We start from the raw sequence: 23,968 nt of genomic DNA on the forward strand, positions 1-23,968 counted from the left end.
TGTGTTAAACTTAACATGCATACATGGATGCATATACATGTGTACACACACATGCTATGTTGGCAGAGCACCTTCCATGCAGTAAGAGCAGAGATTCCACTGAGTCCACTCTTAACTTGAATCCAAGTGGAACGATTAGCCATTTCCTTGTACCCCGACATTAACACACCTCTGCTCCAGGGAGATGGAATACATTTGCAAACGTAGCAGAACTGTCCAGAGGGTAGCCTGCACTCAGACGAGGCAAACACATCCACCTCCCTCAAGGGGGGACGCTGTCTGCAGCAGATCTTAGCAGCCCTCACTCCTCCTCTCTCCTCACCCAACAGCATGATCAGTTTTTAATCTCCACATTCACTGTCTGACAAGGGTCCTCATTAAGTCTGCATGAAGCTCATTGTTTCCAGGTTTAAATGCAAGTCCAAGATCCCAAACTGTAAGATCTTCCCCACGAGCATACTGGCACAGGCTGTGAACTGCTCGAGCCAGAGGACAAATGTCCATGTCAGATGATGGACATGTCCACCAGATACGACGGGCCCCACGTGAGAAGGGAGAATCCAAGGCAGGACTGAGACCAGAGGTGTCCTGGACGAACTTCCCATCTCAGGCTGGAAGGCACTGGGAGGCCGGAAGCCGGGAAGCCTGGGTTGCCGCCCCACCAGCCTCTCTCCCGTGGCTTTACACCGCCATCGGTCTGATGCTAATTTGAGACAATGCCCAGTCGTGTCACAACAAATTAGCCACAGACACAGGATTGCCATCAACTCGGGGGCTATCCTGAGTGCGGGCTGGGGGATTCCCTGTCTCCGGAGCTGTATGATCCCACAGATGTTTCTAAAAGCCTCTTCCCAGAGGCCCATTTAGAGAGAAATTAAATGCAACTTTGACTTAATTAACGTTTTAAATGATAATGAATACAATGTAGATTCATAGGAGGCATTTACATTGTGTTGTAAAATTGATAAAAATTTAATAACTCTTTGTTAATAAGTTATGTCTCCCCAGACCCATAAAGCCTAAGGCACTGCCGACTCCAGACTGGGTCTAACCCAGGCTCCCGGTACAGGTGCAGGAAAGAGCAGAGATGGACCTGACATTTGCTTCAAGCTGCTCTAATTCAAACCTCTGCTTGTTCATCAGCACTTTACTTCATACAGTAAAGGTCAGGATTTGGGCTCAAGGCAGAGCCTTGACAAGAAAGTGCAAGTGAAAGGCGGGCTGGCCCTGGCATCTGTCACCCAAGATAGTGGAGGAGAGGGAAGATAGAGAGCTAACTGGCCACCTCTGTCCCCCATCACGGAGGTAAGACAGAGAATCCGCTGCCTGGTGGTAGCAGCTGTCAGGGTGAGTACTGGGACAACTGGCCACTGTCCTAAATAGAAAGGCAAACATGATTTCCGTGTCACCTTGCACAAGGACCTCTGCTCAGCCTACTTGTGGCACGCCAACGTCTTTTCTAGTTTGTCCTTGAAGAGCTCAGTGTGCTATTGAAGGGCTTCCCTGGAGAGGGACGTGTCCAAGTGACAGGGTACACACCAAGGACCCTCAGTCTTTCTTCACTTTGACCTTTCTACTTCCTGTCTCCCGACGCTATTTCAAAGGATTTCTTTTGAAAAACTGGCTGCCAATTTTTCTGTTTGCCCACTGTTCCCTTTCTCTTTCATCTATATGTGGTACGTTTTCACAGCAGATTTATCTTAAAGAATTCCACGATACTGTTTGGGAGCCGGATGAGGTCCCAAAATGGAAGTCAACTACATAACCAGGTGCTAAACTGAAAAGAAAAAAAAGAACAACTCAGCTATTTATTAAGAATGACAACCTGGCTTGTTTGGAGCTCTTTAGAGATGGGCGATTTAAGGGATTCTTTTCACAGGAAATTTTGCCCAAGCCTGATTGCTGCCTTATGCTGACTTAAAGAGCCGACCACTGACTAAGCACACAGGAAGCCATGTTTCCAGTCAACTCACTGCTAAATGTGGCCACTGCAACATCAAGTGCGCGGCATTGGCTTTGTAGCCTTGTCTGCTACCAACAAAGTGCCCTAAGAGGCCCTCCCAGGTGCATTACGAGTCTCACGGAATGATTACCTGGCTTGCTAGGCCAATTCGCCTTGTGGTGTTCACTTCCTGCAACGGGATACAAATGGGAAAACAAGAAAGCAAGGCCCAGAGCTAGCTGAAGCGCTAGAGTATGACCCGAAGGCTGCTTTAGTGTTCAGTGCCACAGCGAGACAGAGAGAGAGAGAGAGAGAGAGAGAGGAGACCGAGGGAGAGACCGAGGGAGAGATGGAGGGAGGGGAGAGTCTAGAAGTAAAGTACACAAATAAAATTTGGAGACGGAGCTTGAGGAGGTCCCTCAAAACGATGCATAAAAGGAATGAGATAATGATAGACTGTTGATTTTTAAATGCAACTCGCTGAATTAAATCTCCCTTTAACAGGCACTGGTGACTGTCAGCATAGGGCGTGCCCTGTTACAGACATTCTCCTCCAGCGTTTCCGCCCCCTGCCCCAGTACCTGATTTTACGTACTTCAGAATACCGTTCTTTCAGCGAGTGACTTTAGTTCTGGTGACAATGTTAATTCTCTGTCTTACAAACCAAAGGCTACTTGGAATAAGCTGATTTTTGTTTATTATCTGACAAGACTCAAGATTACACTGAACTGGTTTCGGTATGTCTCCCTTCAACCTAATTGCAGTGGACTTCTCATCTCAACCTAACCACTGGCGTTGAATGCCTCCTTGTATTATATTTATACCCCCAATAAAAGTCATGCACAATTTAAAATTAGTTACAGTAGTTTGGAAAAGGGTGTGCGCAATAGTACAGGTTTAAACTATTAGTAAATTGAAAGGTTGGTGTGAGTGATCACACACGTACTCTAACTAAAACTATTTCCAAGTGCAAGTCTAAAAATCTGTTTCCTTTCTAGCACATGATTAATTTGTTCATGCCACAGTGACTGACAGCTGTGGCCAGCATCCTGTCAGGCAGGTCTCAGCAGGTTTGAATCAACAGGGCCCTAGGTTGTCACTGCATCGTAATTTTAATTGTCCCTTTCTGTTAGACTTAGCAATCAGATAGCAGGCAAGACAAACAATAAATTCTGAACAGAGAAAAAAAGACTATTTTACAAAATTATATTGAGGGCAAATGGAATGATTACAACCTAAATCTATATTTATATGTACGTGTATGTGATGTTAGACATGCATTTTTATATGTGATAGTACTAGAATATAGCTACCTACAAAAAGTCTGGGGCCCATACCACCTGGGTGTCTTTTAAGAGAGCTGGTACTCCTGCCCAGAATCACCTGAAGTGGAAATGAAATCGGAATAACCAGACAATGATGGTATGCAGACACCCAGATCCTAACCTACCACACTGAACAATTTAGCCTCGCCCCATAGAACAGTCTTGTAGACGAATCCTTACTGGTCTCTGCCTCACTTCTCTGACACTGTTTTTTAAGTCTCCAGTAAAGGACGCCTTCTCAGCAGATCTTTTTGTCAGCACAGTCTGGCCTTACATCTCTTGCGAGTTCAATAGAAGGAGACAACGGTGAGAGCAGCCAGTGACTTAACAAAAACCGATAGATGGTAATGGGCCACACCTCCAAGCAGAGGTGAGCTGAGCAGGCAGGTCCTGCTGGGAGAAGGCAGAGTTCTAAAACTGTGTGAACACTTTTAATACATTACCACTCCCCTGGGAACCGGCTACTTCTCTTCCCACTTCAGAAAGCACATAATGGGACTTTGTGTTTCAATTTAATGTCCCTTGAAAACGGAAATCTTTCCCCTTAGAAGAAAAAAGCAGTAAGGAGGGAGACGAAAGGCAAGAGAGAAACGAATTAGGCAGCCTCCAAAGCACACTGGCTCAACTGGGGAACGTCGACCAAAGCAGCTCCGTAATAATATAATGACCTTTAATGAGTGTCTTGGGAAACAATACAGCCCCAGCAGAAAAGACAAAGGGCAAAACCCATCATGGCTCTGCTGACACTAATTCAAAATGATTTTCAGAACAACTAAAGAATGTAAGAGAAGTAATCTGATCCGCCCATCTGACCTCACTTTGATTCAAGAGCCCTTCTCCTGCCATTTCTAATTGTCCAACCCTCTACATTTCACATCTGCTCATATTTAATGAAAAGCCCACTCTCACCACCGCTCTTTGAGTCAACCAGCTCCGTCAAATGGGCACCACCCAGCCCCACCACCAGCGAGGGAAGGCCAGGGATTGCTGTTGGAGCTCTGCCAGGAGAATTCCACGTAGAGATAGACATTTTTTTAATTAGGGATGAAGGGCTTATGTGGGCACATAAAGGGGCTCAAATTGGAATGGATTTTCCTAACTTCTTATTAACGGTCAAAGGTGAGTGGTCTCACACAGGGATGGATGAAACCTGCTTTTGTTTGATGGAGTGATGACGGCAGAAAGACGATGAAACAGGGGCGGCACTCCCCTCGCCCCCAAGCTGTCAGTACCAGTTAGAAGTTCAACGTCCAGCCCAAAGCCCCATGTTTTCCACGGTGGGGCTGATTTCAGAGGGGCAGGAAGGACAACGATCTCACGCACAGGATGTTTCTGAGAGGACGGGCAATCCCACCCCATGTTTTTCTTCTCCTGGCCCCCACCAACACTTAGATTCAACTGCAGAGCTGAGAAATCCCTCCAATTATGGTTTCTCCTGGATAAAATGGAAATTACACACAGCAAGTATCATGGGCCTCACACAGGTTTTGCCTGATGTGTGTGATTGGTATGGGTGACCACAGCCAGGACATGACCACGAAGCCCCAGTTTAGAGCTGGGTGCCTCCTTCCTTTTCTCTACGGACTCTCGGGCCAAGGATCCAGGGCCCAGGAATTATCTGGGAACAGAAGTTGTGCCTTAGGGGGGAGGGGAACCCAGGGGTTGACGGTTACATTCTCCACAGTCAATCAAAGGGACGTGGTCACAGCTCACCCCCTTGCTCACACTCCCTAGTTCCTGTCTCTGAAGCTGCTGTCTTGCCACACTTCACAGACACATGAACTCCCTGTGTGGTTGCGGCCTACTTGACCTTGGTAGTGTCATACCATCAGAGAAAACTCTTACAATGAGAATAAGTGGTAAGAATTCATACTGTGGCATCTGTAAGGAACACTCAAAGGAAACTTTCTATCTAACAAGTTCCATTTTAGATCAATGTCAAGGCAAGATTTAGACAGTCCCAAATGCCTCTCAATAGCCATCACTATTACAATGAATCTTGTCCCTTAGCACTGTCCTGGAGAGGCAGTGAATCATGAACTTGAGAGGATGATTCACGGTCCTAGATCTAACTTTTCCAGATGACTCTAAGATAGCTCAAGGCACAGATCACACCTCAGATCTGAACTGCAGGGACTAACACCAGCGCCAGCCCGGGCACACTGCTCCACCCCACACGGTGAGGTCAGGACTCTCCCAGCCCTCGGAGCCTCTGTGGATCACTGACACACAAGCACACCATGCCGGGACTGCCTTCAACGTCGGCGCAGGTGAGTGGGGCGACTTTTCCATGATGGTAAATGCTCAAGAGCAAAGTGCTCCTCTCCATCCTCATTGCCAGTGTGAATTAACCCACACTGGTGGAAGTTTCACTCAACCAGCTCTATGCACTTAAGGGAGAAACTAGATGGCAACATGGTCACCAAAAAAAAGAAAAAAATGTGTTGGGTGCTTTTAAAAAAGATGACGTACAGAAGGAAGGACTGTCTTGTGCCTCCTGTGTTAGCAAACATGTGAAAATAAGGTTACAGCTACCCTTTAAGGCATTCAAGTCCTCATACAGAACCACAACCTCTTCTGCCCTTAGAAGAGAAGCCATATCCCAGTGTCTGTGTACAAACTGGAGCTTTCAGTAATATCAACTCTCAATTGTGTCAGTAAAACCCTACGAAGCCCATACTGGAGACAACGATGACAGCTGCCTCGGGAATCTGGCATATCTCAGCTTTGGCAGCTACCAGCTCAAGACCTCGGCAGTTCGTGTAACATCACTGAGCTTGCAGGTAACAAAGCAGACTGACCTCAAAGGTCCGTGCAGCAGACCTGGAAGTTTGATGCTTATGGCTCTGGTTATTTGAAACTACAATTGCTGCAAGACAGCTTAAACAGGGGGCTCAGGGGGCTGTAATTTTGGACAAATAAAAGATGTTAATGAAATGACCCTCTGAATTAGCCATCTTTTTGAGGAGGAGTCTAGAATCCACCAGTTCATACAGGTTGGCAGACTCAGAACATTTTTCCTCCAGAATACAGGACACAATCTGGAGCTGGAGGAATGAGATACAGGTTAGGGAGACACAGTAAAAAAATTCACCTCCATCAAACCCCTGTTGTATTTCAGAAACTATCTCAGCTCGCTAAAAAGAATTTAAAGCTAGAGCTGGTTTGTTGTCCCCATACCTTTTTCCCTCCTCCCTGTGACCCAATCCGAAGTCTAAGCTTCCCCAAATATTAAGGTATATATTTCCACACACATCTGCATTTATATCACATTTGACTTGTTGTCATATTAATTTCCATTTGCAGTTATTTGAAGGAGAAGGACTATCCCCACACGGCAACATCACAGTGCTGCCCGCCATCCCGAGAAGGACGCCTCCCCCGCCGTGTACGCAGTGACACGGGAAGCTAGGGCCACACAGCACCACATACAAGGTCACGTGGGGAGGGAGACACCAGCTTGACTGACTCACAGGACCACAGGGCACGACACGAGACGGGGATGATACCACAGACAGCACAGACATGGAACTGCGAGTGCTGAGTTAAACTTACAGGCACGGAAACTGGTGGAGCAATCATGAACAGAGACAGAAGAAAGTGGGAAGGCTCTCTCAAGGGTGTCCACGTCACCACGCACACGGTCTGACATGCACGAGCAGGCACGCTCAGAACGTCCGCAATCAAAACAACATGCTCGTCTCATTCTCTTGTAGATGGACATCTCGGCTATCGCCACGTGGTTGGATGAGAGGAGAGGAAGAGGGTAGTTAATGGCAAGGTCACGCACAGCAAGGTGGCTGGAAGGGCGCTGACGGGATTTAACACAGGTCTTAGTTCACATGAACAGTCTTGACCCAGAAAAAAACACAGAGTGACTGTTGGTGACAGTTGGGTTGCACATCGAAATAAAGCAGCGAAGATATAAATTGCCCTTATAATCCCCAAGGCTGTTGTGTACGACTTTTCTCCCCTGGGTGACGTGGGAGACTCCTGGAAAAGGGCATGGCTGATAACAATCGCAGTCTTGGATGAGAGGAAGAGCATTTTATTGACAGCAAAAACGTAACTGGCATTTTTCCCCTGGCACCATGAATACAAGAGGACGAAATATAAAAATATACACACAGCCAATCAATGAATTGCTGACTTGGTACAATAAATGGTTCTCGCAAGATGCAAATACAGCTAATATGTAGGCTTTCTAATTTCCATCCATTTCTGGGCATTAGGCAGAGCCTGGGACAAGCTTTCATCAAATTAGATGCGAAACGATTATGTGTTAATACAGAATCTGAGGATGCCTCTGCTGAACTTCCCCAGAGTGAGTTTACATGATGCCTACAGGAATTTAAATTTACTCTTGACAGAACAAATATCCAAATCTGTCCATATAAGAAATGCAGCTACTCAAGGCTAACACTGCGTGTTTGACATTAAAGGAAGTTCAGAAATTAAAAAATCACCCAAAGCATATGAGATGTTGGTCTATTGCAATGCATTTAGCTACTCTTGGGTGTATTTTCTGCTTGAAGCTGAGAGAATCTGAAAATCCCATCTCCCTCTCTCTCCCTGCCCACCCAAAATTCAGAAAGCAACCAGGCTACTAGAGAATCATAATTTTTTCTTCTACAGAAAGATCTGGCCAAAAGAGATTAAAAATTACAAAACGTGAAACAAAAGAAGAAACCACTGTAAAATACTGAGACTTGTGTGCAGCACTGATGGTGCTTCTGGGGCTAGTCCTGTGGGTTCTGTGCTGCCTGGGGACCCAGCTCGAGCACAGGCCTACAAGAAGGTGGCTGGACATCGCTGCAGGGGTTCTCAATGCCCTTCACCTTGACCCTGCAAGCCAATTTCCAGTTAAGTTCAATGAGAAGCTTTTTGTACCTCAATCTGATGCTACAATAGGCAAAAATATTTGCTTATCAAGCCTGTATGGCCTGCTTCTCTCACAGAAGGGGAGAAGTGACCTTCCCGAACTAAAGAGAGGTGTTATTCCCTGTGCCCATACCTTCCATTTCGAAAGTCGTATTTCCCCCCTTTCTTTTCCTTTGTGGAGAATGGTTGCACCCTTAGTTTAAAATATGGCTTGTGGTTTTGCCCTCTTTGAATGTTACAGTCACCAGGAAAAGGGGTTTAAATCTCTCAAATGGGTCAAGTCCTGTTCTAAGACCTTTATGGCTTGCCATACAGTATATTTGTCAAGCAGGGGTAACGTTATGATTGTGAAGAACAGGCACTGGGGGAGATGAATGAGAGATCTCTTCAGCAGCAACTCCGTTCCTGTAAACTTGGCTCGCATTTTCTAGTGACAGGTTCTGTTAGCATCCTCGCTGGCCAGTTGCTCACATCATGCAACCCGGGCCCTGGCCAACGTGCGCTACGTCACTCTGGAACTGAGCTTCTAGAGGGAAAATTCTACTATAGCATTCGGATCAGAAGAGGTTAGGAAGCCTTGTGTGGATGCCCAGACACCCCCAAAGAGCAGTTGCTGAAATCGAGAAAAGAGAAAACGTCTCCAGCTGAAGAGATGAAAATAAAGTTGCTTTAAATCCAGATCAGGTGTACAACTTGGAGACCACTTGCTTGTTTTTTCTTTGCTCGTTCTTTGACTGGAAATACTGATTTGTTATTTATACAAAAGAGGGAAACGAAGATGATTTTTTGTTTCACTGTAGATAAATTGTTTTGAAAAAAAATTTAATCAAATGCTGTAGCAGAAAAGAAGCCCATCAAACTCTGAAATGCTATGCTTCTCATTAGCAACAGTCCCTGGTTTCCATTTTCATCCTGCCATGTTGGGTTCAAGCAGAGTAATAGAATCTGACACATTTACAGGGAAAGAAAGTTCCCATCTATATGTGGGTGTATGTGTATACATTCACCCACATACATATACATACATATACCATCTTTAAGGACAAGGGAATGGTAGACGGGGGGTGGAATAAGTCCTGAAATGGCTTTGACGGGGCAAGCCCGTCGTCAGGGGTGATTTAAACTCCTACTTGATAAGGGTTTGGGAGGAAACACATCTTTAAACAAGCGCCTCTCAGGGACTGTTTGCAACTGTTACTGTTGGCTCTTCTGGAGACCATGCATTGTTCTAAAATTTCGTATTGCTAGCATGCAGGAACAGGCTGACACTGGTCATCAAAGCAGCGAAAAACCATTTGCTATAAGAAGATTAAATGTTAATTATAAGCAGTCACATTCCAAAGCAGCATATGCATAAAAAGGAAAACATGCTATTACTCGTCACTGCTCCTCAGTCATCACGTTCACACTCACACCAAATACAAAATAGAAACCTCCGCAGACAAACAAGCACCACCACAAAAAAATCAGCAAGGATGATTCATGAGAGGCTCCGAGACAAGATGGAAACGGTGAAACATGGCTGAGCCCCACACGTTGACAAACCTTCGTCAGTTAGACAGCTAGAGCCTGGACTGAGTGCCCCCCGACTGGAAGGGCGGCTCTTTCACTCTCCTTCTCGAGAGTCCGTTCTCCTTGACCTCCCCAGCCCCATCTGGTGTGTTCACCTAGAGCTTCCCAGGTCCGCTTTCTTAAAAGGTGAGGCCCCCTCTGACCTCGCATCTGGTGGAGCGATCCCCCAGGCTGGAAGGATGTGTGTTCCGGCGGGAAGAGCCTTCCTCTGGGCCACTATATGAGGTCTTTAACTAAAAACGGGTGAGGATATGTCTCCCTGGTGGTAGCTCTTCCAGAAGATGTGGACAGTCTGTGTGTAAGATTATACTCTCCAGTTGTAAAATAAAATCACGTCGAAATTAAGTCAAGGAGCTCCTAATTTGGAAAACACTCCCGGCATCTCTGTCAACTCTCTCTGGCCTCCTAATCCTTCGGTTTTGTTTTAGCGAATCATGGATATTCCAAATCACTGGTATTTTATTTCCATTTCTGTGATTGTTTCCTTTTTAGAGCTGATGTAGGTTAGAAGGTTAATTTCAGATAACAGAGTGCCATTGAAAACTACCAAGATTAGGTTTCAAAGAGCAACTTTGAAAGTTTCAATATTTATTTAAAACAGAAGTAAATTTCATATCTACTCTCTAGCCACAAAAGGTCCCCTCTCTGCTTTGGTGTTTGCTGACTGTCCTTATTACGTAGTCACCCAATGTTCTCTTCCCAAATCACAAGCCTCAAAGAAGGGAGTTTTCCCCAGCGGTTCAACAGTATATAAAGTAGATTGATGAGGACATCTAGTGGATCTATGTGGAAGAGCAGCTATTTAACAGACCCGATCTAGCTGGCTATCTCTGTAAGCAAACAGGACCCTGTGTGCATGTAACAAATGAAATGCCTATGCAGTGTCATTTTAATTTAGTTGCTTCTCCCAATCCACAACAGATGTTTAGGAGGCAGCAGAGTCAAAGGGGTGGAGATTCTAGAAGATGGTCTGAGTGTGGTCAAAAGTGGCAACTTGCACAATGCCCCTACAGCCACGGACAGCAGGGTAGAACCCCTTCAGCACCAGCTGGTTGGGTCTCCTCGAAGCTCTGACATAGCAGCTTCCTGAGACAGGGAACAGACAAGAGAGTGTCTCCGGTAGATGTACATACTGTAGGTACTTGTCATTCCATCTTAGGGCTCTGAGAACTTTATGCTCTATTAATTGCCCCCGTAAGGCCAGCTTAACTCTGGGAGAGCAGAAATACAAGCCTCTGGGGACCTGGTTTTCTCTCTGGCCCACATTGTAAGTTTCTTGTTCTTGGACTGGTGCCACAGATTCAAAGAGGTTATGTGGTTGCCAAGAATTAGGCCCCGGGTCTCACCTTCCCCCTAAGAACTCTGTCCTAACAGTTTTACAGTTTGAGAAAAGGCTTTTATGTGCTTTCCTTCACCACAATGAAGTGAATATTCGTCCAATATTTCCATTATGACTTCCTAGTGCTATTTATAGAGACAACATAAAAGTATTTCCCTAATGGGCATCATCAAAGGTTTACTCTTCACTCGTGAGTGTTTAAAACGGGAAGACCTCTCAGATGTGCTCTTGGACAACATTCACTACGTTTTCAAAGGCTGCGATCGTGAGAAAGGAAACCTGTGGAGCAGTAGCTGCTGTAGGTATAGTTTAGTTACTGCTCTTTCCTTGCGTCAAACTGACAATCAGCTGTCAAACGCAGGTTCTCTGCTGGTGAGCCCTTCCCAGCCAAGCCTGGAATGGAAGAGGGAGTTGGAGTCCAGCCTGTTCTCAGCACCATCTGCCTCCTGCATCAGCAACCAAATTGCCAGCCAATTTCCAATTGCACAATCTTAATTTCCAGGGCGTGTTGGAAGGGGCAAGAGAAGCAGCACTGGACTGAGAGGCTCAGATGGAGTTTTCCAACTGCCGGGGCAAAAATATTTCAGGTTTCCAATGGAGCGATTCAAGGGAAGACTTGTGTGGCAGGAAAAAAAAAAAGCTGCCATTCAATTCGTAGACACTTGTCAGATCACAACCTCGTGTTTAAAACCAATCCAACGCAGGAAGGATTGTTTCCAAGCTTGAACCCAGGAGCTGCCGTTCACACACTCATGGCAACGAAGATCACAGGTGCAAATCCACGGCAGAAAGCGTCTGCCGAGGTGGAAGGTGAGGCATTTGTCTGACGTGATACTGGGGATCGGGGAGCATTCTCTCAAGTCCTAAAAACGAGCAATGATGTCTTCACTGAGCAAAACTCTCCTATTAGTTTCTGGAAAGAGAAGAAAGATCTTCCAGGTGGTTTCCCAAAATGGAAAGAGGGAGAAGCTAGTGACCGTCAGCAGCGCAGAGCCTACCCAGCTCGTTGACTCCGCCCTCAACACCACGCTGTGGCTGGAGACGGCAGAAGAATTTGGCACTAGAGTTGTTTGCTGATTGACATCAAGATTTCCCACTGATTCTGAAGGGTCATTAGATTCTGTAGGCAGCTCTGCAGGAATGAAAAGTAGCTCCTGCCCTCAAGCCATCCTTAAAGGTGTTCTGCGGATAAGGGAAGCTGCAGGGTCAGTTTCGGCAGAATGGGGCATCAAACGGAGGAAGGGCATTGCTTTGTTTTGTGCGTACGCTGAGCGCTCTACACCCTCCAGCTCCAAAGCCCAGCCCAAACCAGGTGACCCACTTGTCTCTCTCTTCTGCTGCAGAGGAGAACGAGGGGGCCCAGTGCCAAGACACCTCCAAATTCTGGGACCGCTGGACTGAACTGCTCTGCAGGCTGGGCCTGGTGTTCAGTGGTCTTACGTACAGGAGCAGAGGTCCCGTGCTCGGCTCCAGCACAATCGAATGCAGCGCTGCTCTGAGTAACACATAGAAACACTGGTCCTAAAAGCTCCTCCTCAACTAATACGTCTTGTTGGGTGAGAGGGGTCCTACACCTTCACTAAGTGAGGAGCTTGTAGACTTGCATTTACTTGTTCAGACTTCTGCGGGGCTCACCAGTGGGGCAGAACACGCTCCTCAAGACATCTTTTCCACCCTAAACGAGTAAATGTTTACTGAACAAGCCAACGTCTTCCGAGATGCCTAGCATCCCTAGAGGAACTGGGCATGTCCTACCGGGTACTGATTGAAGGAGAAACCTTATTTTAAAGCAAGGGAATTTCACGGACTGTTTGGAAATAATTACCACAGTGGAAATACTGGTCTCCAGGAAGGCAGGTTAGATACTTACAGTCCCAAAGTTGGGTGTCCAATTAATCCTCCAGCAAGCACTTTCTCGTATAGAGAGGCACATATGTTGTAATAAATACTTCACGCTCTCTATAAAATGTCTCTATGCTTATACATAAAAATGTACGTTTTTACATATGAAGCCCTGGGACATGTAATACATGTATCACGACACAGGAATATATATGTAGCATATGTGTTTCCTTCAAGATAGGAACTCAAGCTCAGTGGTTGAGGAGACCAAGTACAATTTATGAAAGGCCAGCATGACAATGACCCCTAGTCAATGAGGCATCTAGAGCTATAAGTGGTAATCACCTCAGCCTACTCAGTGTCCCTCAAAGGTCCTGAGACAAGGCCTTCAAGAGAAACACTGTTGTCAAGGTCTTATTTTCAAACAGAAAAATAAGACAGCGCCAGAAACTGGCCAAAAGCTACAGGGTGGGTGGATGAATGGGCCGGGGGCCGGGGAGGGGATCCTGCTGTCAGGGTTCTCCAGCACCCGGCCACTCAGCAGACTGTGCGGATGACGGAGTGGGGGCACGATGTCACTGCTACATGCAACATAAATACCAAAGGGAAAAAAGAAACTGAAACTGTACAGAAAATAAAAGAAGTATCTTTTCTAGAGAAAGACAGGGGGAACTGGACTCCGGGCTGCTGGGAACCCGTTTTACTCACAATATATCACTACCAGTGTGCAGTTAAAATAGAGTAGGGGCCGTATTCCGAGGCAGCAAAGAGAAAAAAAATAAATCAAAAATACGTCAATGATTAGAAGTTCAAGAGAATTCCTTCAAACACATCAATTTAGACATGACTTTTCCCCTAGGAGTCTATGCTTTGGCAAACTTTTAGAGACAGGGGGAGAAAATATCAATCATTAGACCAAGTTCGTTATACAGAAAAAGAAAATGGGTAAATAGATTCTGAGAGCTTGCTGCTTGGCCAGACGCTGAATTTGACCCTCTTCCTTGATGGAGAGCTATGAAGAAATGGAAAGAAATGCAAAAGTTAAACTATACTACCACAGAATTTCCAGGCATGGAATGTCCACCCTCGGTACTTCTCCAGATAGCGAGACACAAAACGTTCAAGTCACTGAACAAAAGTGAGCGAAGAGGTGGAGGTGGGAGTGAACGGGGGTGAACGGGGGTGAACAGGGAAGAGCCGGGCTGGGAGAGGAGGGCCAGGAAGCTGCGAACAGGGACCAAGGACTGTCACCAGCTCTGCCCTCACGGAGAAGTGCCATTCCAGGGTGGATTACTCACACCTGACCTACCTGGTTTGGACACATGACTACACGGCAGCTGCCCTCTTCCACTTCAGGCATGGGGCAGTGTCCACTCCGTACACTGTTAACAACTCCGCTCCTTGTAATGAAAGTGTCTTCGTAACCAAAACTTAGCTCCCCCAATTCCCTAACTTGCCTGGTATGCCTTAGGCTTAATAACTAATTTATTCTAACTGCCACTCACACATACACATCTGCATCCTGCCCTCTGGAACAGTGGCGGTTATGGCCATGTAATTAGGAAGAACAATATTTGGACAATTCTGATTGTTATAAAACATCAGCCTCACGGTGGAGGGCCTCTATGAGGGGAGGAGCCTGTGTGGGGGGAGGATGCAGAGAGAGGGCAGCGAGACCCTGGTCACAGTGGCTCGGCTCCGCAGAGGCAGTCCTTCTGCAGGGCTCTGCTGTGCATGGCGGGAGACCGCAGGCTCCACCAGCTGAACCAACTTCAATGGAAATCAAGAGAATAATATTATCTCAAACAATGATGTGCCTTTCCCTCCAGGATAATAATAAAGACTACTGCCATTTGCTTGCCTAGAACCAAAATGGAAAATGTCCTTTGAGATCAAATCCTCATTTCTGGGGACTTAAAAAACCCATCTGCTGGGTTCCAGCTCAGCAGGAGTCTGAGACGCTTACTCTCTCTCCTCCCATTCCACCCCTGCCTCCCTAGACTCTGCTCTCTGTCCAGTCACCCGGGAGATCAACAGGAATTGGTGATACAATTTCCTTGCTTGAAAACAGCTATATTTATGGTGAGAATAAAGCCCAAGTTTCTTACCATGGCGCCTGCCTTCCTCCACGATCTGCCTCGTACCCCTCTCCCAGTGCCGCCATCTCCACTGGCCACCCTTCCTCCCCTAAACACTGCAAACTCTTTTCGGCTTCTGGCTAAAACAGCCATCTCTGCAAATGTTCCTCACACCCCCAGGCAGTATCAGTCTCTTCGTAGCCCTTGTCTCTATCTGAATAAAGGCTTGAGGTGGGGGTGGATAGGGGCATTATCCTGTACGCCATGCCATCTTCAACAAGAGCAGTGCCTTGCACAAAACAAGGACCCTCACAAAGTAAAGCAGAGCTGGCGTGCACCGCCTGCTGGGAAGGGGTCAGACTCCACCTTCAGAGCCATGGACTTGGGAGTGGGTTTGTTCTGGACCTTACCTGCCTTTAGACACTCGTCCTGACAGGCTGTCAGACTAGGAGAATTCTTAGGCCCCAGGAAGTTAGAGGCTCTTGTTCTGAGATTTCCCTTCATATCTGTCTTGGTTGGGTGTCAGAGTGGAGAGGAGGGGACTCTGTGCATTAGGGCAGTGAAGAAGGGGGAGAGAGAGTGGACCCAATGTGTCCTAGACTTGGGGAGAAGCCTGAGTGGATTTCCACAGAAGTTGCTCTAGACCAAGAGTCGTTTCCATGCTCCGGCAGAGCGGTACTTATATCTTACTGGTTTACATTTACTGTGCCCCTTTAGTGGTGCAGTGAATGAAGCCCTGTATGTTCAGCATATCCCAGCAATGGTGTTCATCTGTGTGGTTCCTGCTTGTGAAAAAGTACTTTATGGGATGATATTTTATAACTGTTCTTACTCATCAGACCCAATGCCACCCACTTTGCCCTTCCTCCTGAAAAAAAAAAAAAGATCAAAAGATCAGGGGAGAGCATCAGGAGAGACCTTCAGGTAAGCCTGAACCTGTCTATGGGGTCTCAGCAATCTCATCCTGTCATTGAACTTGAAACCTTAACTTCTTTTTGTAAGATGGGGTAAATAACATCTCCTGCCAATTATGTAGGATTATGGTAGGGATCAAAGAAAATAATGATCATAAGGAGCTTTGGAAAAACTACATTGCTCTAGGAAGGAAGGCGCCCTTATTAGCATTTTCTAGGGTTGTGAACAATTTCTATTAGACAATAAATGCCACATGATCACTGCCAAAGGCATGACCTTCTCAAGGCAAAGCCTACTTTAAATCCTGGGTTCTCAGGAACTCACGATCCAACATTCCTGACTTCCCATGTCTTTCTCAAGAGGCCCCATTGGCAAGCTGCTTTGGAAGGGGTTGGAGATGGGATATGCCATTAGCTACCAAGCCCAAGTTTGTCTATCCCAAAAAGCAGTGGTATTTGAGGTTGGTTCCTGGGACAATGATAACATCCACTGGCGATGGCCAAGTTCTTTTCTTGGGACAGTCTGGAAGTATCACAGCTGAAAACACTGGCCTTGGCTACCAAATCTACAATGATCCCAAGTGGAAAGAGAGTCAGCTCCCATTCGGGAAACTGAGTCCTCACACTCAGTGTCCCCCCTGCCCTAGGACAGCCATCTGTACCCTTGGCATCCCCACAGCCACAAGAAAGCACTTTACAAAACACTCCCTCCTCCGTGGCCTTAGCTGTCCTCCTTCTCACACTGTACTCACTGGTCGACTGGGCACCGCTAGCTAGTCAGCCTTTTAGAGTCAAGAAGCGGGATTAAGCACTAGGTTTACTCCTAGGTGCCGGTGGTGATGATTTTCACCCTCTGCTCTAATAAAGTGAGGACAGGTATTTATTTCATGTCTGTTTAAACTGCTGGGTGAAACATAAACATATTCAAGAAAACTCTTGATGTTTAGTGTTTCTTCAAAAGGGAAAGGAGAGGGGAAATGAATTTGGGGAAAAGGAAGGAGAGAAGGAGCGACGGGGGTAAGAAACGCTACTTACGCCGTTTGCAGCCGCATTTTTTTATTCTTTTGGGATCTGTGATGTCATCGTGACAGGCCTTGCAGTAAAAAAATGCCCTGGAGAAAGAGAATGGAAAAACTGACACGTTTCATAATCCACCAAATGAAATGAGCACCACATTTCCTCCACTGTGGTGCCAAATTAATGAAACACACCAGCACTAATTTCCTTTAATCTCCTGAAAGGTTTAGACATTGACAGACGGAAATGTTTGTTGCAAGACCATTTATTTCAAACACAGGTCTCTGTGATTTGAGTTAGTGCTTCTTTTAATAAACTTTCCCTTGAAAAGGAACTGGGGGAAAGGTTGCCGGCGTGACACCCAGCGTCAGCTCGCTCGTCTTTCGTTCGAGCAGCTTCAATGCGGCTCCTCAGAACACGTGGGCAAGCAGCCCCAGGCCCTCGGTGGGGAAGTTAAACACATCTCTGAAATCCTGGGGCTGGGTAACTGTGTATTAAAGGGCACAAGGATGACGTTTCTCAGGCAAACAAAAATATTCGCCTTGTCACTCGGAAAGCATCTTTTCATTTCAGCCCAAGTGAGAGAGGCTGAGGAGGAGATTAGAGAAGGAAAATCGAACAGTGATGAACCAAGGGGTTCCTCTGTCAAATTCCTTCTGGGATTCCATCATCCACATTTACTGCAAAGCTGGCCGGACCAGCTCCCACACTCTCCAGCCTTGAGATCATATAATAAATGAAGGTTTTCTTCCCACTACGTAGAACAGCTCAGCTGGCCAGTGGAATGGGGTGGGCAGAGGGCATTATAGGGTTGGGGTGAGTAGAAGAAGACCCAGAGAAAGCAATCAATCAACAGGAAAATCCTCTCATCTCACTTAAGTGTCAATATGTGATGACAAAGAGCATTGGCCACATCAAAGATATTCTGGATAAAAAAAAATAAGACCATTCAACTGCTATTTAAAATGCTCAAGGCCTAGAAAAACAGCCCCGGAGGCCTGCGTCCAATCAGTACTGGGGAGGTCATAAAATTCACTGAACAACCTCACAGCCTTCTGAGTACAGGGACTAACAAAATCCCTGGCTTAACACCTTCACCACTCCTAACACGAAGCTGAATGCCAGGGATAAACATGGGTTGTCCTTGACCAGCACTATAAAGAAATAAACACAATTCTCGACCATTTTATTCCTAGGTTCCTTTTTATGTTTTTTCATAGAACTGGGGCTTTTGGAAGCCAATGTTAAGACTTTTGATCTGAAAGATAGCTGAGATTTTGCAGCCAAAAGCCCTGGGATCCAAGTGTCCTCATCTGAAATGGAAGAGGTAGTCATTACTGCCCATCGTCATCCTGTGCAGGCATCTGGCCAGCCCCAGGACTTCTAGATTCGGGCCCCATGCTCCTTCCACCCCGGCAGCTCATTTATTGCTTTAAATGCCAGTTTTCATCTATCTTGCCCAAACAATAAAAGGTAGCTGATTATTCGTCCTCAGTGGCAATGTGGCTAGGAACCCAATCAATGATGACCTGCCTTAAAAAGGGAAGTGCAAGAAAGAAGGAAGCAATTTTGTTTTCACTTCCTTTGCCCATTTTCCCTCACATTTGATGTTCCTAAACGTATATTAATAGCAATAGCTAACATTTACAGAGCAGAGATTATAGACCAGGTGCTGTTCTAAGCATTTAATAAGTATTAACATATTTTATCCTCAAACAATCCTTTGATGGAAGTATGATTATTACTTGTTTTACAGATAAGAAAACTGAAAATCAGAGAGGTTAAGTGCCTTCCCAAGGTCACACAGCTAAGTGGCAGAACCAGAATTCAAATCCACATGATCTAGTCCCAGTGCCCAAGGTCTTAAACGCATCTCTACTAAGGAGATGATGACATGATGATGAGCCTGAATAGACTATTGAAAAACACAATATAATTACCTCACGAATTAAAGCTGGATTCTGAAAGTAAAACACCCACAGGAGCCAGACAGGGAAAGTGAATGAGTGGGATGGGGGGAGGGGTGGGTCTGTGGCAACCTGGAGACATGTCCCCCAACTGGAGAGGGCAGAGCATTCAAGCTCCATCCGAGTTTTGCCAAGTGGCACTTCTCTGCCGGCACTTTTCTATTCCCCACCTACCTCTGCCTCCCTCCTGCTCACCTGGCAAAGCCCCTACCTTGCTGCACACCTGCACCTGAGCAGCTGAGCACTGCTGACCGATCTCACTTTAAATCCACGGCCCTGGTCTCCAGGGGCTGTTTCACATGCCTCAGGATCTACACTCCATCCCCTCCTCCCACCTCAAGGCTCCCTGCTCCCCTCTTCACTTCCTCTCCCACTCACCTACCCCTTCCCCACCTGCCCTTCAGCTGCCGGCCCTGCCACACAGGTCATCAAGGAAGATCAGATCTGTGCCCTGAAAGGGTGGCTTTTAGGGTCACGTTGTTTTCTGCTTTCTCAATGTGTCTGTCTAATGTGGGGAGACAGCTGGAGACAGGAGGGTAAGAGGTGACTCCGTCCCTGCCAGCTCACAAAAGGGCAGCAACAGGTCTCTACAGAAGGACACAGCTCCTGCGAGGTGGCCTTTCCCACAGCACACCCTCTCCGTCTAGTTCTGACAGCCCTGCTTCCCCTGGACTCTCCAAATCTAGAGCTGAGAGTGACTCCCCTCTGTTGCTAGCTCGGGGTGCTCTGCCGTTCCTTGTAGGTTTTCCTTAACTCTGTGCCCCCAGCTTTATAGACTCTTCACAGAACTCTCCTCCTTTTCCCCATTTAAGTGTGTCATCTGTTTCTTACCAGGACCCTCACTGGTAAGCGCCCACATTTCCACCTCTGGCCCTCTCCTTCGTCCAGATTCTTAGCTCCAGCTGCCTTTATGACATTGCCATGTGTACACTTAATGCCTATATCTTATTCAACACAACCCAGTTATGATTCTTAAATTCCCTCCACCCCAGTCTTGCTCCTCTTCCCACTTTCCCCATCTCAGTGAGATGGAGTCATCATCCAGCCAGTTGTCTACGGCTCAAATCTCGTCTCCCATTCTCGATTCCTCTTGTTTCCCTCACCTCTTATGTCCAGTCAGGCCCTATGAACTCTCCAAAGGATATTCTGAACTGGTCTTACATCTCACCACCCCCACCCCCCGCTGGGCCCAAGTCATGGCCTCCCACCTAATCTCTGCAGAGTCTCCCAGTCTCTCGGCTCCTCTCCACTTCCCCTGTGTCTGATTCTCTACTGCGCAGAAAGGCCTTTTAATAATGTGAACCAAACGACATCACTGCTGGCAAAAGCCACCCCAACTCCATTTCATAACAGCTCCAACCTCGGTGCGAAGTCCTTTGGGAACCAGCCCTACTGCTCCTCCTACCCCCACCTCGCCACTCCGCTGCCTGCAAGGCCCTCTTCTCCCTCTGGTTCCCCGACCACAGCAAACGTGTAAGGCCCTCTTCTCCCTCTGGTTCCCCGACCACAGCAAACGTGTTCCCACCATGTGCCCTCTTCCCTTCAGGTCTCCGTCTGATGGACTCTTTCCCATCACCTCACTATCTGCTCAAGCGTCACTCCCTCTGAGCAACCTTCACCTACACCAACCTAAATCAGTGACCCAGCGCGTTCACGCTTGGCACCCAGACTACACACAACTGCAATTCTCTCCGCCCCAGAAGGTGCGCCCATGAGGGCAGGGACTCCTCTGCACTGTCTCCGTCATTTCCCTGGCACCTAGTCCAGTGTCCTAAAAAGCAAGTGACCTACAGATGTTTGATGAATGAGCGAATGCATGCGTGCCGTAATGTTGGACCTGCAAGTTTCAGGAGAAATCAGTAATAGGGATTTTTATGTAAAATATTAGGACTTCTCCATTTTGGTAACTATTTTTTATTGTGATTCAAATGGACCATGCCTGCAAGCCAAACAGAGTTGATGAAGCTCCATTTTGTGACTCCTACGTTAAATGCTACATGAAGGTTATTGAAAAGGCAGAATATTTAGTGGCAAGGAGTACAGGGCAAGAGCCCAAATGCTTATCACAAAGTGACCTTGTTAAGACTGGAGTTGGATGGTTTTGCTCCTCTTTTTTCCCCTAACCCACAGCATCTGAAAGTTTCTACGAGCTGGATCCATTAACTTCTTTTGTTGTTTTTTGTAGCACAGGGTGCAGACTCAATGCGAGAGCATCGTAATCTACTTTTCCATTTTTACAAAACATGTTTAGTTTCATTCAAATCTCCAATGTCCTTTCTGTGGTTTTCTGCAGTCTTCATCTATTTGAAATCCCCTAACTGACAGCATTTGCTCTGACACATCACACACCACGGAAAATTACAGGCTGGTGTTGTAGCTGATTGTGTCAGCATGTATTTGTGAATACCATAAAGCACTGAAATGAGACATCCTGCACTCCCTAATATAGGAGGTAATTTGTTTTTTGGACTGCCTGGTATTTGTGACATTCATTAGTGAGAGATGCGATAGGAAATAGAATTACACAAATGGGAGCTTCATGTTATATTTGCTATGTGGGAGGCCCACGAGATGGATGGGGCCACTATGCTCCCCTGCCCCCCACTCATGGTGCCGAGACGCTGCTTCCAGCTTTTGTGTCTCCGTCTGGAGGTGAGCACGCCCTTGGCCTTCACCTCCAGGGGCCCTGGGAGGTGGGTGTTCAGGCCCATTCCCCCCACCCCAGCTTTGCTCTCTCGGGTGAACCCGGCTCTCAGGGTACTCTTAAAGAACAGTAAGGACCTGCAAACCTGTAAGGACCTGGATGGAGAGGTTTTCCTCTCCAACACCTGAATAATGGTAATTTTGCAGAAGTGGATTTGTCGTCAGATAGCTCAGTTTTAAAGATTTGTTTCCCTTTTCCACCCTCTTTTCTTTACCTGGAAGCTTTATAACTGGCATGACTAGTTTGCAACCGTGGATGATGAGTAAGATAATAATAACCATCAGCCATCAAATATCATCATTCTGTGCTCAGCACGTCAGGTCCACCTCTCAGCAAATAATGAAGAATATAAGACTTCCTGGTTTTAAACCCTGGCTTTGAACCAACAGTGTGACTTTGGGCAAGTTAGTGAACCAACCTGTGCCTCAGTTTCCTCGTTTGTAAAGTAGTAATAATAATGCTGTCTATCTCATCAGATTGCTGAGCACAAATTAGGGGAGCTCGTCAATACCTGGTACCCGGTATTGAGAAGAGTGAAGCCACACAGAAAACTCTACGTAAGAATTTGCTCATGTTACTACCTCTGGTAGACACTGTGGGGTTGAGGAAAGGAAAGACAAGTCCCTACCCTGTGTGGCCTGGACAAATCCTTGACCTCAACCTCAGAGAGGAGGAGACCAAAGCCTGGGCATTTTAAAAGATGTGCCTCATTAGATTTTTTCTGAGGAGGAACAATAAAAAGTGTAGAATGCCTAGCACGGGCCTGGCTTTGCGTAGGAACCCATCACACGAAGACAGTGGGCTTAAATAAACTACAGACCTTCATGATTAAGGAAAATATTTTAGGTAATGTTATCGTTGAGCTGAGTGACCTGTGCAGCCAGTGAGTCCCATTTTCTGCTGGTAAATTTTTTCTCGTTCATAGGATGGAATCAAATACAACAATGCTCCATGGTGTTCTGCACAGAGTCCTATAATTTCCTAGGCTGCTTGAACAGGTTTAAGGATACTAATAAAAGTATCATAAAACACGGAGGCCAATGAAGCCCGGGCTACACCTACAGAGGCTTAAGAACTGAACCTGACAACTGCAGCCACTTTGCTAGACGGCCATCTGTAGAAACACAGCCAGTTTAATATTTCACCTGAAGTCAATCCAAACCTTTTGAGATTCCATTTGATGCTGAAAGTAAAAAACTGGTATTCCTCAAGCAACATTGCCTGAGTAACAACATTAAGTAAAGAGCTGTAGATGAGGAGTCAGTTGTCCTATGCTGTGCTGTTCTGGGTACTGAGCATCGGGGGGACCTTAACAATCAACTCAGCTGTCTGGAACTGTGTTTTCCTGCTTGGGAGATGAAGGAGGAGGGAACGAGGCTCTCCTACCTCTAAAGTGTTATTATTCTAATTTGGAGATGTGGAGCTGATTACACGTGAGGAGGAGCTCACGGAAGCATCTGAAAGCACAATCCCTTTTTCCTGAGATTCGGCACCATTTGGTGCCCAAAGACAGGCTACGAAGTTTGGGGCTAGGGCCCAATACACATAGAGCATGCCCACCCCAGTGGGTCAAGATGTCTTGGCTGCAACAGAAAGGAAGGCAGGTGAAAATAAACTCTTACCTTTTAACTTCTTTGGCATCACTTGCGATGAAAAATCCTAAAGTACCTTCTTGGATCTTAAGATGGTTTCCAGGATTAATTAATATACTGCTCAGTGAACAAAAACAAAGAAGACACATTTGTGAGGTCATGTTCTGAGTAAAACCTTGAAGGCCACGCCACACTGTTCAATCGTATAGGGGGCCCACCAGTCTAATGCTTTCCCCAACGATTTTGTCTAGAGCTTGAAGTCCACTGTCCCACACATTTATTTGGATAATGCCATCATAAAGCTCAGCCACTCAGTCCTCCGGCCGGCATACTGCCCGTTGTAAAAGTCAAAGCAGACCGAGGTTGCAGGGCCAGGTTTTTATAACGGGGTTGCAAACACGGGCTTCTGAGCTGAAGCAAAATCCCCAGTAATGTGCTCCTTTGGACAATACTGTTGATGGTCAACACTGAGTGTTATTAGTCTAATAAAGTTACTGCTATACCAATTTTCCATTAGATGACAGAGCATTAATGGGACCCCTATATGCATACAGAAATATACACATATACACACCACATACTGCTGCAGGGAACGGTACAAGACACCCCAAACCAATGCAGAAGCAAACAGAACATCGGCATGACATGGATCAGGACATGGAAGTAGATTCCATGTGCAGTCTACGTAGAAAGAATTAGGTGTACCAGAACAGTAAAAAGGAAAAATGCCCACAATTGGAAATACTGCATGATTGCAGCCTGGTGTTTGCAAAGATGTAAGGGAGTCTTTGAATA

At 46.4% G+C, this 23,968-nt stretch overlaps 1 protein-coding gene across 8 annotated transcripts in view; it reads right to left on the minus strand.

The window, feature by feature from the left end:
- Nucleotides 1-23,968, minus strand: part of KCNMA1 (potassium calcium-activated channel subfamily M alpha 1) — a 728,885-nt gene that overhangs the window by 114,070 nt on the left and 590,847 nt on the right. For 7 of the 8 annotated variants that reach the window (XM_037056367.1, XM_037056369.1, XM_037056363.1 and 4 more), the window contains exons 17-18: nt 23,204-23,290; nt 16,929-17,005 (exon numbers count right to left, since the gene is read on the minus strand). In XM_037056367.1, coding sequence (XP_036912262.1) covers nt 16,929-17,005; nt 23,204-23,290 — 164 coding nt within the window. Of the gene's footprint in view, nt 1-6,822; nt 6,997-13,609; nt 13,619-16,928; nt 17,006-23,203; nt 23,291-23,968 lie in introns of all 8 variants that reach the window. The other variant, XM_037056365.1, reaches the window with a different exon arrangement.

This window comes from Sturnira hondurensis, unplaced genomic scaffold (assembly GCF_014824575.4).
Source record: "Sturnira hondurensis isolate 20B ecotype Veracruz unplaced genomic scaffold, ASM1482457v3 Scaffold0008916, whole genome shotgun sequence".
NCBI classification, from domain to species: domain Eukaryota; kingdom Metazoa; phylum Chordata; class Mammalia; order Chiroptera; family Phyllostomidae; genus Sturnira; species Sturnira hondurensis.